This window comes from Gymnoscopelus microlampas (genome assembly GCF_963454915.1).
Source record: "Gymnoscopelus microlampas genome assembly, chromosome: 2".
In the NCBI taxonomy this organism is placed as follows: Eukaryota; Metazoa; Chordata; class Actinopteri; order Myctophiformes; family Myctophidae; genus Gymnoscopelus; species Gymnoscopelus microlampas.
In genome coordinates this window covers 2094201-2112569 of record NC_139939.1, presented here as the reverse complement: position 1 = coordinate 2112569, position 18369 = coordinate 2094201, and the positions used below count along the sequence as shown (strand labels likewise).

At 42.2% G+C, this 18369-nt stretch overlaps 1 protein-coding gene across 1 annotated transcript in view; it reads right to left on the bottom strand.

The window, feature by feature from the left end:
- The window catches only part of LOC311034604 (glycine receptor subunit beta-like), a gene marked incomplete at both ends in the record, with an annotated part of 52858 nt that overhangs the window by 5251 nt on the left and 29238 nt on the right, over nt 1–18369 (bottom strand). Inside the window, 4 exons of the mRNA XM_084042492.1 lie at nt 4727–4885; nt 5760–5908; nt 8488–8640; nt 15256–15393. Of these exons, the coding sequence (XP_083898618.1) occupies nt 4727–4885; nt 5760–5908; nt 8488–8640; nt 15256–15393 (599 nt within the window). The remainder of the gene's footprint in view (nt 1–4726; nt 4886–5759; nt 5909–8487; nt 8641–15255; nt 15394–18369) is intronic.

Below are 18369 nucleotides of genomic sequence, written 5' to 3'. Positions count from 1 at the left end.
TCGTCACCTTGCTAAACTAATGGCCTAAGTCATTTTTTTAAGTTTTTCAGGAAAAATAAAAAACTGATCCAAAACAAAACTATATGATATTTCTTAATCATTTCACCCAAAATGTTTATAACAAATTATGACTATTTAAATAGAAATAACACTGTCTGTCAGTTATGTAACATAAGAGATTTAAATAGGTTTAAATAGGATTAAATCTGACTTAGGCCAAAAGAAAAAGCAAAACAAATACAAAATACAATACAAAATGAACTAAATCAGTAAATAATTTGGCTTAAGTCACAAAACCATGTGACTGAAGCCCAAAAAAAGGCCTATTTTTTGGCCGAAGTCACAAAAAGGGGAGTGAACAGCCTGATCCTCTTCAATTAGGAGATGGGCGATTTTACCAGAGGTGGCCAGTGTCATAAGGAGCTGACTTAGGCAAAAATATCATTTTCCTCAAAAAATGACTTAGGCCATTAGTTTAGCAAGGTGACGACATGCATTTTGAGAAAAACAATTATACTATCCTCATCCGTGGATGAATCATCAAACTGACAAATGAGTTAGCGCAATGTTGGCAGCGGTGGCCTAGTGGTTAGAGGGGCGGCCTTGATACCGGAAGGTACCTAGTTCGATTCCCCAATTCATCACATCAATCATGAATCACCGCTGAATAGCCCTTGAGCAAGGCTTCCATGCAGGGTCTGGCTGTAAATAAGTTCCGCACTTAGTCCAACACCCTGGGTAAACAACAAACTTTGCTTTGCTTTTGCAACAAATAAATTAGAGATCAAATTACACATCTACAAGCTACCTGCAACGGTACGGCCTGTCCCGTGGGAAAGCTATATTTGCTTTCATGTGGTTAAGTGTGCCACATGACAGTTAACCCATTAAGACCTGAAGCCGATTCTACATGTCTCCTAAATCTCAACAGTATTCTTAAAAACCTATGTTTCTATATCAGTGGTGCTCAATCTTTTTCATGTCAAAATATTTTGTTCCAGGGACCCCCCAGAAGCAAAGATTTGAGTTCAAAATGTTCGCTTTAAAATAATATATATTCAAAGATTTGCACACATTTTCACGATTTTTCAAAAATAGCAGATCTACAAGCTCATAGCGCGGCACTCGGTGCCGCGCTATGAACTTGTAGATCTGCTATTTTTGAATAGCCCAAAGTGTAAAATAATGCTTTTTAGCTCAAATCTAAAAATGACACAGTTCCAGGTCTTAACACATTGACTGCCAATCGCGTAGATCTACGCGAACCGATTAAAAGCCGCCACGTGCCAATCGCGTAGATCTACGCAAACTGGTGATATTTTGAAAATCCAATGTTAATTCGAAAAAGTGCACTTTCCGATTTTTTTGATCCATTTCCGGTTCCGGTAGGCGGACAGGAAACGGAATTAAACCGGTTCCGTTTTTTTCTCTCGATCGTATCCGCTTCCTGTCTGGGATGCGGTTTTAAAGTCGATTATCTCGGTTGTCGTTTTTCTCCTCGCATTTCACTGTCTAGCGTTCACCGCTGTAACTTCAAGATGGCGGGTCGCAATGAGACGCGGTCTGCACTATTAGCTTCACACAGATCCCCTGTGTGTGTAGAACCAAATGAACGCGCATTTTAAACGGATTTAGCGGGGTCTATGGCGACATGAAAAAAATAAAAAAACAACAATAAAACCTTGGCACTGGTGAGTACATTATGAGATTAAACTCTGGCAGTCAATTTAATGGGTTAACCACAAATTACGTTTGTGACGCCCACCCACCGTCCGCCCGCCCCCCTGACCCCCTAGGCAATGTTTATATAGCAGGATTAAGGCATATACGGCTTATTAGCCAGGGATCCTTTTTAACAAACTCCAGGAAACGCATTCACATTACATTCATCTCTCCATTGGCTTCCAGTTAGTGTCAGGATCGATTTCAAGGTCCTTACTGATTACTTTTAAAGCCTTTCAAGGCAAGGCTCCTATAGCTACATGCTATTCTGGTCCCCTATGAGCCCTTTATGCATGCACTGCAGCAGTGATGAGGACAGTAAAACATGATAAAACAGTGGAGCGTTCCTTTATGTATGCACTGCAGCAGTGATGGAGACAGTAAAACATGATAAAACAGTGGAGCGTTCCTTTATGTATGCACTGCAGCAGTGATGGAGACAGTAAACCATGATAAAACAGTGCAGTGTTCCTTTATGTATGCACTGCAGCAGTGATGGAGACAGTAAACCGTGGTAAAACAGTGTAATGTTCCTTTACGTATGCACTGCAGCAGTGATGGAGACAGTAAACCGTGGTAAAACAGTGTAGTGTTCCTTCACGTATGCACTGCAGCAGTGATGGAGACAGTAAACCAAGGCCCGACAGTTTTAATGGGGACACTGCGGTGCTGCTGCACAATGCACACATCGTCCCTGTCAGGTGGAAACCTTGTATGTCCAAACCAAGGGCCTCAGCTTCCGGCTTTGAAATAGGCTCTATTCACAGCAGCCATATTATGAAGACATTCACAGGTGTTACCAATGATACTAATGAAGGCTCTGTTCCATTCTTGGTCAAACAGAGTCAGGGTGCTGATATTGTGCATGTTGGCTCACTGGAAACACTCTGTTACACCAGTGGGTCTACAGTTGGGGTCCAGGGACCCTCGTGGGCTTCCAAATGGCCCCTTATGGGTGTGTAACTCTGAGAGTGTACGGGTCCATTTGGTTCCATTTGTACACTCTCAGAGTTATGGGGGTCGTGGAAACCACTGTGCTACACTAAATGGAACAGAGCCTTCATTAGTATCATTGGTAACACCTGTGAAGGAAGTGATAATATGGCTGCTGTGCATAGAGCCTATTGAGTCTATGTCAAGGGGCAAGGCTGAGATATTTACTATGAGGCCAACCCGGATGTTTAGTAAATGTCCAGCGAGAGGCGCTGTTTCACCCGTGCCGACCTGTGAGTTCAGAAAGAATTTATTTTAACGCAAGCCGATGGGTTTTTACCAACTTTCAGACTCGATTTTCTTACTGTAATAAAAATTGTCATAAATTCTATATGCTTCCAGTCGCTAGTTTAAAGTCTCCTTTCAATCATCAGGATATGCGTTTTGCTAAATTATGGTTCTATTTATTATAAAATTGACGATAAAGTAGGCTATTCTCTAGGAGGGGCGGGATGATTTGATTGACACGCTACACAACCAATAGCATTCATTCCCCGCCCCCCGCTCTTGATTGACAAGTTACCCAACCAATAATGGTCTGAACTCATTCTGACGCGTAGTGAAAGATGGCGGAGCCACAGTCTGCAGCAAAGGATTCATTTTCGGTCTGTAGAAAGCAGCGGAGGGGGTTTGTCCATCTCATTTATACAGTCTATGGTCTATGTAGGAAGTAAAAGTTCACATGAATGGCCTGTAGGTTTGCTGTTTTACCCCTGCTGGTGTCAGAAAGAATCTTTCTCCATTCAAGCGGGTGGGTTTTTGACAAACTTTAGACTTGATTTTCTTACCTTAATAAGCATGGTCATAAATACTATAATGCTTCCATTCGTTAGTTTAAAGTCTTCTTTCAATCACCATGGTATGAGTTTTGGTAAATTATGCTCCCATTTATTTTAAAATTGACGATAAAGCAGGGTATGCTCTAGATCAGTGGTTTTCAACATTTTTCATGCCAAGGACCCCTAAATTGATATACATTAAGGCCGCGGACCCCCATTTGAAAATGTTTTGTGCCAGGGACCCCCAGAAGCAAAGATATCAGTACATTTTTGCTTAAAAAAATAGCAGATCTACAAGCTCGTAGCGTGGCACTCGGTGCCGCGCTATGAGCTTGTATATCTGCTATTTTTGAATAGCCAAAGCTAAGTGGTTAAAAATGATTGTGACGCTATTAACTCATTTTGCTGGGGACCCCCTGGTACTACCTCAAGGACCACTGGTGGTCCCCGGACCACTGGTTGAAAACCACTGCTCTAGAGGATTTGATTGACAAGCTACACAACCAATAGCATTGATTTCCGGTTGCATAGGACATGGCGCGATATGACGCGATATAGAAAGATGGCGGATTTGAAATTGCTGAAAAATAGGCTTCATTTACGGCCTGTAGATTCTATGAGCGTAAACGCTGTCCATTCTCATTCTCTTTACTGTCTATGGTTCAAACACCGTGACTTTTCAGGAAAGGGAACGGAAATGGTCAGAAATAGTGAAAAATCTACAAGCTACAAGCTATTTTCACTATACGTTTGTGCAACGCTCTTCTATGATGAAGTAGCTACTTTCCTACATGTAGCCTATGTTATCACAAAAGAGTTCATGATACAATTGTTTACTATACATGTTTTTCTTTACTGTTTGATTCTTCTCCATGCTCTACCCTCTACCTTAGCGAGGGACTAGTGGAGACGAGATACAGTAGAACTCAGACAAGTCATATGTTTGGTTGCGCTCGGGTGTTGCGCTCATGGAAATAGTAGTTCTAAAAGCTCACAATGTGTCGCAGCGCGGCGCGTTGTGAGCTTGTAGATCGGCTATTTTCAGCATGCAACCAAGTGTAAAATCAGGCATTTCGATGCCATCAAGGCACTGGCAAAATATATATTTTGGGTAAAATCAACTGTTGATTTAGTCGACTGAAATCTTATGATATTTAGTCTAGACTGTAGACTAGAACTGAAAAATCTCCGGTGACTAAACTATGACTCAAACTAAAATGAACACTGCTTACCTGCACGGCGCTGACATGGATGGGTGTTCCACCCGTCCCGTTGACCGGGTTGTTGGTTTTCTTGATTGGAGTCTCTCCCTCTTTCTCTCTCCTGGCTTTCTCCTTGGCGGCCATTTTGCCTTTCTCCTCCTCGATGCGCTTGGGATTATTTAACATCACCTGAACAAGCACACATGGCAGAGACACAATAATGCCTGATTTAATAATAATACTAATAATGGATTTTATTTATAATGCACTTTACATTTGTGAAAATCTCAAAGTGCTACAATAAGCATTTGCATAATAAAAAAATAATAATAATCATCACACCAACATAAAAAGGGTGACTGCACATAATTCCGACATCACACTACTCCGACTACGTGGCTTCCGCGTGCGGTTAGGGTTATGGTTAGGGTTAGGGATAGGGTTAGTAATGTCGGAACAATGACATGTTGGAACAATGACATGTAACTCATAAAAACATGTAAAACATGAGGGCACAGGCTAAAACCTAAGGGTAAAACCAGTGTAGCTAAAAATGCTTGGTTAAAAAGGTGGCCGAGCAGAAAGCCCGGTCGCCCATGGTACGTAGGTTTGTCTTGGGGGTTTTGAGGAGGTTAGTGTTTGAAGAGCGGCGGTTTCGAGTCGAGTTTTTTTTTATAATTTTCCGTGCCGAAAATAGCCAACCTACAAACTCACCGCAATGGAGCATTAATTAAACACAATGAGACAATCAACATGCTCATAACGCATTGCGACGCAAACATTTTTGAATGTTTGCGTCGCGATCCAACAAATTGTGAGTTTGTAGATCTGCTATTTTGAAAAGATTTGTATACATTTTATACATTTGACACTCTGCATAATGAGTACGTTCTACTTTTGGTACTTTAAGTACATTTTGATAACCAACACTTTTGTACTTTTACTCAAGTACATTTTGAATTCCAGACTTTGGCTTGTAACAGAGTACTGCTACATGGCAGCATTGATACTTTTACTTGCGTAAAACATTGTGGTACTTTTTCCACCGCTGGTGTGGACTCACCTGAACGACAGCATACTCCACCAGCGATGAAAAGCCATACAGCAGACATGCGATGAGCCAGATGTCTATAGCTTTCACATAGGACACCTTAGGAAGGTCTGCGGCCAGCGTCATGCTCTCACTGGACAACGACAGCACTGACAAGATACCTAACACACACGCACGCACGCACACACACACACACACACGCACGCACGCACGCACACACACACACGCACGCACGCACGCACGCACGCACGCACGCACGCACATACGTACATACGCACACGCACACACAGATGGGAAGCACTGGTTAATTACACTGCATGATCAAACTATATCAGGGGTGATGCAACTTTGATGATGGAGAGGGCCACTATATTTCCACACTCACTCCAGAGGGCCACATTGCATATTGCCATTCTATGTCACACAAAAGTAGCAAAAATAGCCGATCTACAAGCTCAAAACGCGTCGCAGAGCTTGTAGATCGGCTATTTTTGAATTGGAATCCAGAATTCTTTTTTTTGCTATTTTCGAATTGGAATCCTGAAAAATAACATTTTTATTTTATTTCAAATGCATTTAGTTATACTTATGTTAACTTTATGAACTTAAATACAAATGCATTGGACATAAAAAAGACGATAGAATTGTAATACTAGTCATTAAGCTACTAATATAGACAGAAGTAATTAAAGCGGGTCATGTTTGCATGTTTTGAATTGTAACAGCTGAAATCAATGATATATCAGTATTCTGATATTAACCTGCAGGCCGCATGAAGTGAAGGTGGGGGCCGCATGTGGCCCCGGGCCGCCAGTTGCCCATGTATGAACTACATATTTATTCAGCATATTTTTCACTGTTGGGCATGAACACCTTGCATCTCCAATATTTCACATGTTTCTTTTTTTGTTGTCCTTTTCTTTGTCTTATGACAGTGTCATGGACATTGCAACATACATTGACCATTTTGACCAAGCGTTGTTCCTCCATTTCCACTCACATTCTCTCTCGACACAATTCCTGGGGGGCGGGGGTGGGGGTTATTTCCATCACATCAGCCAGTTCCCTGTTCTTTAGTCCAACAATTATAACTTATTATGTTCCTTTACATTGTCGCTTGTCGGACGTGAGCTTGATAATGTTGGAGCATGTCGCAAAACACTTCAACCACGACTCGGCGACAGATAAACTGCATCGCTTTGTAGTTTCGTAACTTTTGTAGCTGCTGTGAGCGCAGCATAACTGTCCATTCAAATCTGTGTGTATGAGAGTGAGTGAGTGAGTGAGTGAGTGAGTGAGTGAGTGAGTGAGTGAGTGAGTGAGTGAGTGAGTGAGTGAGTGAGTGAGTGAGTGAGTGAGTGTGTGTGTGTGTGTGTGTGTGTGTGTGTGTGTGTGTGTGTGTGTGTGTGTGTGTGTGTGTGTGTGTGTGTGAGAGTGTGTGTGAGTGAGTGAGTGAGTGAGTGAGTGAGTGAGTGAGTGAGTGAGTGAGTGAGTGAGTTAGTGTGTGAGAGTGTATGTGTGAGTGAGTGAGTGAGTGAGTGAGTGAGTGAGTGAGTGAGTGAGTGAGTGAGTGAGTGAGTGAGTTAGTGTGTGAGAGTGTATGTGTGAGTGAGTGAGTGAGTGAGTGAGTGAGTGAGTGAGTGAGTGAGTGAGTGAGTGAGTGAGTGAGTGAGTGGGTGGGTGAGTGAGTGTGTGAGAGTGTATGTGTGAGTGAGTGAGTGAGTGAGTGAGTGAGTGAGTGAGTGAGTGAGTGAGTGAGTGAGTGAGTGCCTGCCTGCCTGCCGGCGTTTTGTCTAGTCTTTTTTTTGTGAACTAAAATTAAGACAGATTTTAGCCCAGTCTTTATTGTGTTAACTCCATTTTCGCCTTGTCTTTATTTATCGACAAAATTCCATAATGATTTAGTCCCAGTTATTGGTTATTAAAACGATTAGTTCAATTAAATATTGCACCCCAATGATGATGATGATGATGATGATGATGATGATACTCACCAAGACGTGGATGGAGGGATGGTGTGTCAGAGGTAAAGATGGATGGATGGATGGAGTAGAGGAGGATATGATGCCTGATGGAGGGAAGAGGTACAACATCCATTCACACTGCTGCTGCTGCTGCTGCTGCACTAATATTTTATGCGCCGGCGTTTTTATGTCGAATACGCCCAAAATTATATAATTGCTGTCAGGCAGCGGTGTAAAGTAACTAAGTACATTTACTCAAGTACACAGTACTTAAGTACAGTTTTAAAGGTATTTTGACTTTATTGGAGTAGTTCCAATTTTCAGTACTTTTACTTCTACTCCAGTACATCTCAGAGGCAAATATTATACTTTCACTCCACAACAATTATTTGAAAACTTTAGTTACTAGAGTAAGATTTTGATTATTATTACAAAACATACATTCAGCCCTATATATATTTTGGCCATTTGAAAATAGCCGATCTACAAGCTCACAATGTGTCGCGATGCGACGCATTGTGAGCTTGTAGATCTGTAAAAAAAAAAAAAAAAAAGAAAGTATTTTTTGTATTTCTACATTGCAGTATTGATACTTTTACGTAAGTACAAAATGTAAGTACTTTTTCCACCACTGCTGTCAGATAAAAACCTCTCGATTTCCATTATGTATAACTTCTTTGTCCGTTTGTCCCGTGTGTGTGTGTGTGTGTGTGCATGTGCGTGTGCGTGTGTGTGTGTGTGTGTCTGCGTGTGTCTGCGTGTGCGTGTGTTTTTACCTAAAGGCACCCTGGCAGCGGAGGCATCAGGGTTGATCCAGAAGGAGAGCCATGACAGCACAACGATGAGCAGCGTGGGAGCGTACACACCCATCAGGTAGAAACCCACCTGCCTGCGCAAGGTAAAAACGACCTCAATACACGTGTAGTATCCTATAGGAGAAGGGAGACAGCGCTGTTAACGGTTTGCTCTGCTTTTTCAGCACAACGTCGAACAAACAAATGGCTTTGTTCCCAAAATATATTAAATACATAGCCTTTATACGGTAGGGGAGAGCCGCCAAGATTGTAACGCGTCATGGTTGCAACAAGCATGTTTTCTCTTGATTGGTCAATTTTATCATAACGTCATCACATCAGTATGTGACCAGTGCTGTAATGAACGTGCCCAGGAAGTACAAAGTATTTTCATCCAGACTAGAGAAAGTTATCGCAGAAAAACGGATTTATCTTAAAGTTAGTACAAAAAATCACCTTGAGTATCTTTGGTCTACAAATCTTTCCTTTAATGTTGTTGAGCTAAAATCCACATGGTTGTCTGCATGTATCTGTTCTTCATCAGTTTACATTGTTTTATTACTCTATGCACGTTAGTTCTGTTCTGTAAACAAAGCCAAAGGAGTGGAGCACAGAGCGGCCCGATTGTAACACGCATCTGTTTAGGTGTGATCAATGGCTTTTCTCATGGATTTTACTCAAACTGCCATCCGGTAAGATGTAATACATTCCTTATGTTTGATACATTATCTTATCACATCCTTGGTATGAAAACAATGTAAAACAGTTGCTTGAAATAAATATAATTGATTAAAGCTGAAAACGATTTGTTTAATGCAGTTTTTTAGCAGTGTTACATTAGTAACTCATGCTGTTACAATTAGTCTCATATGCGCTTAAAATGTAACGTCGGAACAGCGTTCACTTTCGGTTTAATAACTCACGACCCGTTTTATCAATTGAAAAACTTTAAGTGGTTTATGATAGCGGACATGTGTAGGTCCTTTGCTTGAAAATATTACATATGTAGGTAAAAAGATCGCAGAGTAAAAGAGTGAAAAGGGAAAAACGTTAGAATATTGGGGGCTCTCCCCTACATACATAATGTATACTAGGGCTGGGTGGTATTTGACTTCAAAGCAATATCAGAACTTTTTTGTAAACTTTTGCCTGAATTATGACTGCCAAGGACGAGTACACTCGTCCTTGGCAGTCCACAGTGCCAAACACGAGTTTGGGGTTTTCAGTGGTTGTCCACTGGATGGCGCTGTTTCGCAACCTATGAGCCACCATTTCAGGCTCAGACACAGAGAGATCTAGGAGATCACGTGATCCATCAACTTCCTGGTTAGCGTATTTGGGGAAACGGCTGTATCTTGCTTTCCTTTTTGTCCCCTGCAGGCTATTTTCAACGGCCTATAACAAGCCAACTGGGGTCGCGATGACATTATTATTTTTTTCTTCGTGGAAGCACAGTGAAACCCCCCGTGATTTGCAACTATGGGGGGATGAATAATACTGGAGATAAATATTCTGTGACTAGTTGAAAAGGTAAGTAAAACGAAACAGGCATTAGGTGATTTCTTTATTTATATATATATATATATATATATATATATATATATATATATATATATATATATATATATATATATATATATATATATATATGATTCTGAAAAAAAAAGAAGGAAAAAATAGCAGATACAGATACGGAGATAAAAACACGGTGCATAGTGTTACATGCAACATCAGAGATCCTCCCTTACTTAGGGTTGTGAGTTCAAATCTCACTGTGAACAAACACATTATGTTTCTTCTTCATCTTCTGAAAGCCATTATCGTCATGTTCATCATGGCAAAATCATCTCCTACGCTGGGACCCAGTTGCCACTTGCGGTTATACATTTAATTATGTATGTATTGTTTGTCGTGGGCTTACTCACTGTTTGTTTGTTTCTTTTCAGAGGGTTACGTTATTTTATTCAGTTTATGTTGGTCGTCGTTCAAGGTTCAAGGATTCATCTTGTGCACGGGTAGGAGTAAAACTTATTTCTGTTAGGCTTCTTCAGGCATTCTCATGCCTCCCAGTTCCCACCTGATGTTGTGTGGGAGTTCCCACTGCTCCAGACCATACTGAATAACTGCTAGCTTGCATAAGGTCTTGAGACTAGGACTGAGGTCTAAGATATACAGGTCACTGGCTGTGGAGTACCTCCGAAAGAGGATGATACGATCTCCCACCATAAAACAGCACATGTTATACATTGAACGTGGTCCTTTCCCTTTGGGCTCAACCTTCTTCCAGGAGAGGGTCTCCGAGTTGAATTTCCACAGATCATTGAAGGTCGGGTTACTGTTGTTGCCACCACATATGTACAGCTCTCCATTGTAGGCAAATGCTGAATGACGCTGTCCTGGAAAAGGCTGTGCATAAAGTGTGTTCAGCCAGCAGTTGGTCTCTGTGTCAAACACTCTGATCTGGTCGTAGACGAACCACTTGTCCCCTCGGCCCCCAAGTACAAACATCTTTGTCCCGATGATGGTGGCAGAGTGACCTTCTGCAGCAGGTGGTCGAATGCCTCTGGTCTTAATTAAAGACCAGACCATTGTGGTGGTGTCCAACTTGTAGATGTCATTAGTGCATCCAGAATGGTTGTATCCTCCATGGATAAACATGACCTTCTCCAAGACACAGGCTGAGTGGTTCATCCTCCCCTCTGGAACAGTCCCAGAAACCCTGGGTTTGGACCATCTGTGGGCGTCGACGTCAAACGCATGAAGCACGTTGCACGGAGGATACCCTCCTCCCCAGATGTAGATGGTATCTTCTACCAGCACAGCTGTAATAAACGTGGAGGGAGCCTCAAAAGGACATTCTCCTCTTGCAGTTGTCTCTGGGGGCAACGCAATCCAACGTAAAGACACTGTGTCGAAAATATGCACACCAGTCTGACCGTTGCCCCCATCACAGAAGGAGAAGGAGTACAGCTTGTGTCCAACTGTAACAGCAGGCTCGCTGGCTGTCTTTGGTCCTTTCAGATGCAGCGTCCAGTGAAACATTTCTCACAACTGAACAGACCTTGGATCCAAATTGATTCTTCCGTAAGAGAATGTTAGTGTACACGCTGCCACTTATATAGGGTCAGCTTCACAAACATCACGCAGAGTCTAGCCAATCCATGAAGTCCCTCGGGGTTGGGTTGGCCAATCAAAGAAGCTGATGCCTTGTCCATCTCCCTAATAAGGCATGGTGTTGCAGGCAGCCGAATTTGTTGATAAAAGTTACTAAATGATGTTTTCTTGATTTTACATTAATTCTTTTTTGTTTTTCAATAAGATTATCCTGTAATTAATCACTTTTAAAACTGGCCTGTCTATTTTGAGCATGTGATTACAGGCAAAATTGTTTTTGAGCGGTGCAACCGCTCCTATAAGTGGGTTTGGGACCCATCCGTGGCGAACGTTTTCTATTTCCGTCGTGAAAATGTGTCTTTCGCTGTGGCGCCATGCTGTGGAAAACAAGACCATAGCCTAAGCCTTGCAGGACGTGCTGTGATTGGCTAGCGAGACACATGATATAAATTAACTTAGAACTTCGCAGATGCGCTGTGATTGGCTAGCGAGACGCATGATGAAATTAATAATAATGTAAAAAATGTAAGCACGTCACATCGCAGGACGTGCTGTGATTGGCTACCGAGATGCATGATGAAATTAATAACTTAATAAATATCACCGCTCACTTCACACTGGGTTGATTTTTGAGTGGTGCCAACCACTCCTATATCTGACTTTGTCTGTGTGTCCGTGTGTATGTCCAATAAACAAACATTGATGACAACATCAATACGGGGCTCATCAAAGGCACCACTCTCTTCACACAGGGTGTGATTTTTAGCGGCGCTAGCCGCTCTATACCTTTAGGTATAGAGCGGATCCTGCTCTATACCTGACTTTGTCCGTGTTCACCGTCAACGCTCTGATTGGTCAGACCCGTCAACGTTCTGATTGGTCAGACCCGTCAACGTTCTGATTGGTCAGACCCGTCAACAAAGTGATTGGTGAATTGGTCAGACCCGTCAACGTTCTGATTGGTCAGTCAACAAAGTCGGTCCGTCAACAAAGTGATTGGTCAAGCTTCACGTGACACATGGCTATAAACACATTATAAACACATATCGATGACATAATGTATCAAAGGCGCCGCTACCTTCACACAGGGTGTGATTTTTTAAATGATATTTAACTTTTCTCAAAATTAGCCGACAGCGCTCACAACGAATCGGTATGCGACTATTTTTGGTCACTTTTTTTTGCCACCCTCTGACGGAGAGAGTGTTGAAGCCCTGGGAATGTGCAGCCACACTGTTTACATAGCATGTAAGTGGATAGATAACTGGGCAGCAGTCCAAGCATGGATTTATAGTAACGATAAGTAAGTAGGTCAAAGTGGCTTATTATCGGTAGGAGCCGAGCAGTGAGAGAGTGTCTCTCTCCTTTTCAAGGTGCTAGACACTGGGAGATGGAATGCTGAGGCGCAGTGATGGAAAGAAACCAAGTACTTTTACTCAAATACCTATACCTAGTGCTAAGTTCAGCTGCCAGTGGCATTTTTTTTTGCGACCTTTATTGGCAGTGGTGGAAAAGTAACTAAGTACATTTACTTAAGTACTGTACTTAAGTAACATTTTGAGGTATTTGTACTTTACTTGAGTATTTCCAATGTCCAATACCTTTACTTCTACTCCACTACATCTCAGAGGCAAACATTGTTCTTTTACTCCAATACAATTATTTGAAAACTTTAGTTACTAGTTACTTTTCAGATATAAATGATGATATTATTAAACATACATTAACCACTTTAGCCCTATTTTATACCTAGACTATTTAAAAATAGCATATCTCCAAGCTCACAACGCGTTGCATCGCGACACATTGTGAGCTTGTAGATCTACTATTTTCCAACATTTTAGTACTTTTACATTTGGTACTTTAAGTACATTTTGATGCCAATACTTTTGTACTTTTACTCAAGTAAATGTTCAATTCTAGTTATTTTTACTTGTAACAGAGTATTTCTATTTTGCAGTATTGGTACTTTCACTTGAGTAAAGAATTATAGTATTTTTTCCACCACTGTTTATTCGGACGTTTTCTCATGAAACGGAGGCTGGTTGTGTCTCTACCAATCACAGTCTCGTCCCCTCGGGCTATGGGATCGATGGAATCTAGATGCAGCCACTGTTTGTGTCTGGCGCAGCGCGAGGGAGAGGCAGACTAAAGGCAGTGCTGAAGCACGTTTATGTCACCGCGTTGCCTGCTCCTCACCGCAAATGTATTCAGGTGCATAGTTTAATACACCGTTCAGGTTTTAAACGAGGACGATTGTAATGCACTGTTCGGCTGTCATCTTCAATTAGATTCAACAGAACGGCAGCCCTGCAGTCTCTCCATAATGAATCAGGTGCGTGTTTGGAGGAACGTGCGTTGTGGGAATCATGTTTATTCATAACGGCTTCCTGATGTAATCACGCAATATGTTTCCGTTTGATGGGAAGTGATTGGGAGTGTGAGAAAAACGTATTAAGATGAACTAAATAAATATTGGCAGGCGTTGATGGCGTCGTAATGCCTGATTTGTGGATCGGCTGCAGAAAATAGCCAATCTACAAGCTCACAACACATCTGTTGTGAGCTTGTAGTTCAGCATTTTTTTTTAGCATGACACCCACAAGCAGCCAAGCATAAAACGACTTCTTAGTTCCACTGGATCTCTTCTCCACTAGTCCCCTCCCTAACATTTTAGTCTAGTTTTTATTTGTTGACGAAACTGTCATAGTTTTTGTTATCATAGCGTAGTTGTCTCCGCCAGGCCGAAGGCATGGCGAGAGAGTATGTTTTACCCCCCGTCCGTCCGTCCGTGTGTGTGTCCGTCCTGTCTGTGTGTTAGCGGCTAATCTGCGGCACCGTTGGCCCGGTCGCTCCGAAACTGTGCACACACACTCCCTGGATAGCAATTCAGAACCTCTGCCACAATTTTTTCACGTGGGCCTGTTATAGCGCCACCAGGAGGCCGATTTGTGCAAAACCCATTTTTTTACATTACTCCTATACAGATTTTATCCAAACGTCATGCAAATCGGTACACAGTATCTCTATAGTCATGTGATCAACACGGATCTGTCTGATTTCGCATTTTCCATCCTCATTGCCTATGGTTGGCTTCCAAAGTTTGCAGGATTGGTCCATTTTGAACAAAAAGCCTCAAACTATGCACGCAGCTTGCGATTACCGTGAAATTTCACACGCACATTCCCACTAGACTGAGGAAGAAATGCCACTCTTTTCACATTGCCCTGTTATAGCGCCACCAGCAGGTCTAATTTAGCAAAACACATTTTTGGAACAAAATGCCTCAAATCATGAATGCAGTATCTAATTGCCGTGAAAGACCTAAGAATAAATGGCACCCTTTTCACATTGGCCTATTATAGCGCCACCAGGAGGCCACAATAACGTACCTGACCTGGCGGAGACCTGTGCTCCAAGGAGCACTTTTTCTAGTTTAGTTTTTGTTTCGTTTTCAGCAGTGAAACAAGGTAGGCCGACACATTTTTTGTCATAGTTTTAGTCAACAAAATGAATAAATATATAATAAAATACATGTTCCTTTGTAGTACTTGGTCCACTAGTAGTACATACTGTATTAAATACATGTTACTTTGTAGTACTTGGTACAGCAGTAGTGTATACTGTATTAAATACCTGTTCCTTTGTAGTACTTGGTGCAGTTGCCATAGATGATGTCTTCCTGTTTGATGTCAAACTGTGGAAGCTGGATCTCATCCATCTGAACTGGATCCGACTGCCAGTCGAAGACCAGATCACTGGTGGTATAACCAACTACAAATATATACATATACATATATACATTAATATCCATTAATATACTGCCACATGGAGACCATTAACCCATTCAGACCTGGGGCCGCTTCTAAAAAAAAACAGTTTTTCGGAAAAAAATATTTAAAAAATATTTACACGATTTTTCAAAAATAGCAGATCTACAAGCTCGTAGCGCGGCACTCGGTGCCGCGCTACGAGCTTGTATATCTGCTATTTTTGAATAGCCAAAGAAACCTAAAGTGACACAGATGCGTTCCAGATCTAAATGGGTTAATTCATTAATTAATTAATTCATCCGCCAGTGCCAGCATTTTTACATTATTTTGACAACCCGCGGAGACCCACGGAACCCACGTTGTGGACACGGATGTAAACAAAAGCTGTCTGGGGGAGGGGGAGGGTCTCTTCTATGTACCGGATAAAGATTTTTTTAAACCGTGATCTTCCGTTTTTTAGTTATCGGCAGTTGAATATAGTTTATTTTCACCAAAAATGCAATCTGGGAAAAGAAATCCGAGATAAATGTATTTTTGTGAATCTGATAACATTGCAGTGGACCAGTAATGTTACGTCTTTGGCAGTGAAGCGTTGGATTTGATATGACGTAATATTACGGAAAGACAAAGCTCAAACGAGAACGGAAAGCTCAAACGAGTATGACAGCACACCTAATCAAAAATACAAAAATCAGTCTCGCAGAGCAGAGCCGGCTAAGTGGATAGGCTAGCAGTTTGTCTGGGACGTTTGTGGCCGGAGTCGCTAAATCTGGCATGAAGATATCTGTATTGAATATCTTTAATACAACGAGATTGAGCTAACAGTTTGTTTCAATAAACTCAACAATACAAACATTAACGTGGGGGCCCTTGACAACCACTGCCTTAATGTAAGATGAACACTGCATCACTGTTGGTGTAATATATACTGTAACTAACTAGAAATAGCCAGGAAAACAGCCTCATCTTGAACATCTGAAACACCTAGAAGATGATGATGGTGGACATCTATAGGCACCAGCAGAGGTCTTACACTCCCCTCTTGATCAACGGGGGACCAGTGAGCATGCAGCTTCAAGTACCTTGTTGTGCACATCACTGAGGACCCAATCTGGGAACCCTTTCGGATAAAAATAAAAGGGAACACCCCCCCCGTGCTTCTGTATTTTTTTTCTCCGACTAACAACAACATTACATGTTTAAGGCAGTGGCGCTGATAGATTCAGCTGTTAGCCGAATCTGTCTTGAGAGATTACGGAGGACCTGACTTGGAGAATGCACACAGAGACCGTGGCAAAGAAGGCGAGAACACAGCCTGTAACCATCTCAAGAACAGCTGGTCGTGAAATCCTTCTACGATGCTACAACCCAGAGCGTCCTGACTAGGTTGGGAACCTTAATGATTTTAACGTTTCCGATTCCTTAACGATTCCCTCTTACCGGTCCGATTCCTTAGCGATTCCTTCCTATGTATACCTAAATATACCTCACAGGTTCTTAAAGTGAGGTACAGGGACCCTCTGGGTTACTTGAGGGGGTTCCAAACCCTTACCCTTACAGACCCTTACAGGTCTGTAACTCTGACAGTGTAAGTCTCCAGGACCACGGTAGAACAGTGAAGCGGCTGTCGCCTGGTGGTCAAATCTGGGATAGCAACACTTCCGCATTTAAAATGCTACTGTACGTGCGCGTGCGTCTACCCGTTTGGAAACGCTAGTGTGCCTGCTCAAAACTCTATGGCCTGCTCTATTGGCTACAATATTGGCTACGATATTGGTACTTCCGGCTGACTTCCGGGTGCTTCAAACGCCACTGAGCAACTTTCACTGAAACGAATGGCTGGGGGTCGGGGCAGTCTGCCCTCTAGATATATCATGGGGCCAAGCCCTCTAGATATATCATGGGGCCAATCACATGTCTCGTCATTGGCTCCTCCCCCCCTGAGGAGGGTGGCGAGGTTTGGCTTCCAATCTCAACCGTAGGGAGCTCCCGCCGTCCCTGCGGGATGCATTCGTTCGACGGCAGGCGCTTGGGTAGGGGCCACAAAGACTCTGAAGGACAAACACCACCTCAGCAACGGACTGTTTTCGACATTGGTTTTCAAAGTGGGGTCCCAGGGGTCCTTTGTATATGATATTTTTTAAAGCGAACATTTGCAACTGGAATCTTTGCTTCTGGGGCTTCCTGGAACACGATATCTTTTAGATGGGGGTCCGCGGCCAAATACATATAATTCTGGGGGTCCTTGACATGAGTTTGAGAACCACTGGTTTAAGATGATGCAGACAAAGTGCCGGAGGTGTCGCAAAGCCCCATGGCTTCGACGACAGTACAAAATAAAAGACAAGAATCTAAACAAAACAATTCTTTGCACCACTAATGTACGTACAGTATATATGCATGTATTTTATACATGTATAACATACTGCACATGCTATACATCTATCTAGATGCTAAATAGGCTCTATGCACAGCAGCCATATTATCGCTTCCTTCACAGGTGTTACCAGTGATACTAATGAAGGCTCTGTTCCATTTAGTGTAGCACAGTGGTTTCTAAGACCCCCATAACTCTGAGAGTGTACAAATGGAACCAAGGCTCCATTTGTACACTCTCAGAGTTACACACCCGTAAAGGGCCATTTCGGAGTGTTTCCAGTGAGTCAACATGCACAATATCAGCACCCTGACTCCGTCTGACCAGAGTGGAACAGAGCCTTCATTAGTATCACATTGGTAACACCTGTGAATGTCTTACAATATGGCTGCTGTGCATAGAGCCTATTATTCTCCCCATTGCTGTTAAAGAGGTATTACCCATGATTGCCTGTCTTACCTGTATTACTGTCAATTTCATTCTTTATCCATATTTTTCTTATTTTAAAGAAAATAATACCTTGTATTACATCCACTGTTAGCAATATTATCATTATTTCCGTTCTCTTGTAACTGTTAGTTGGTTACCCACACATGCACA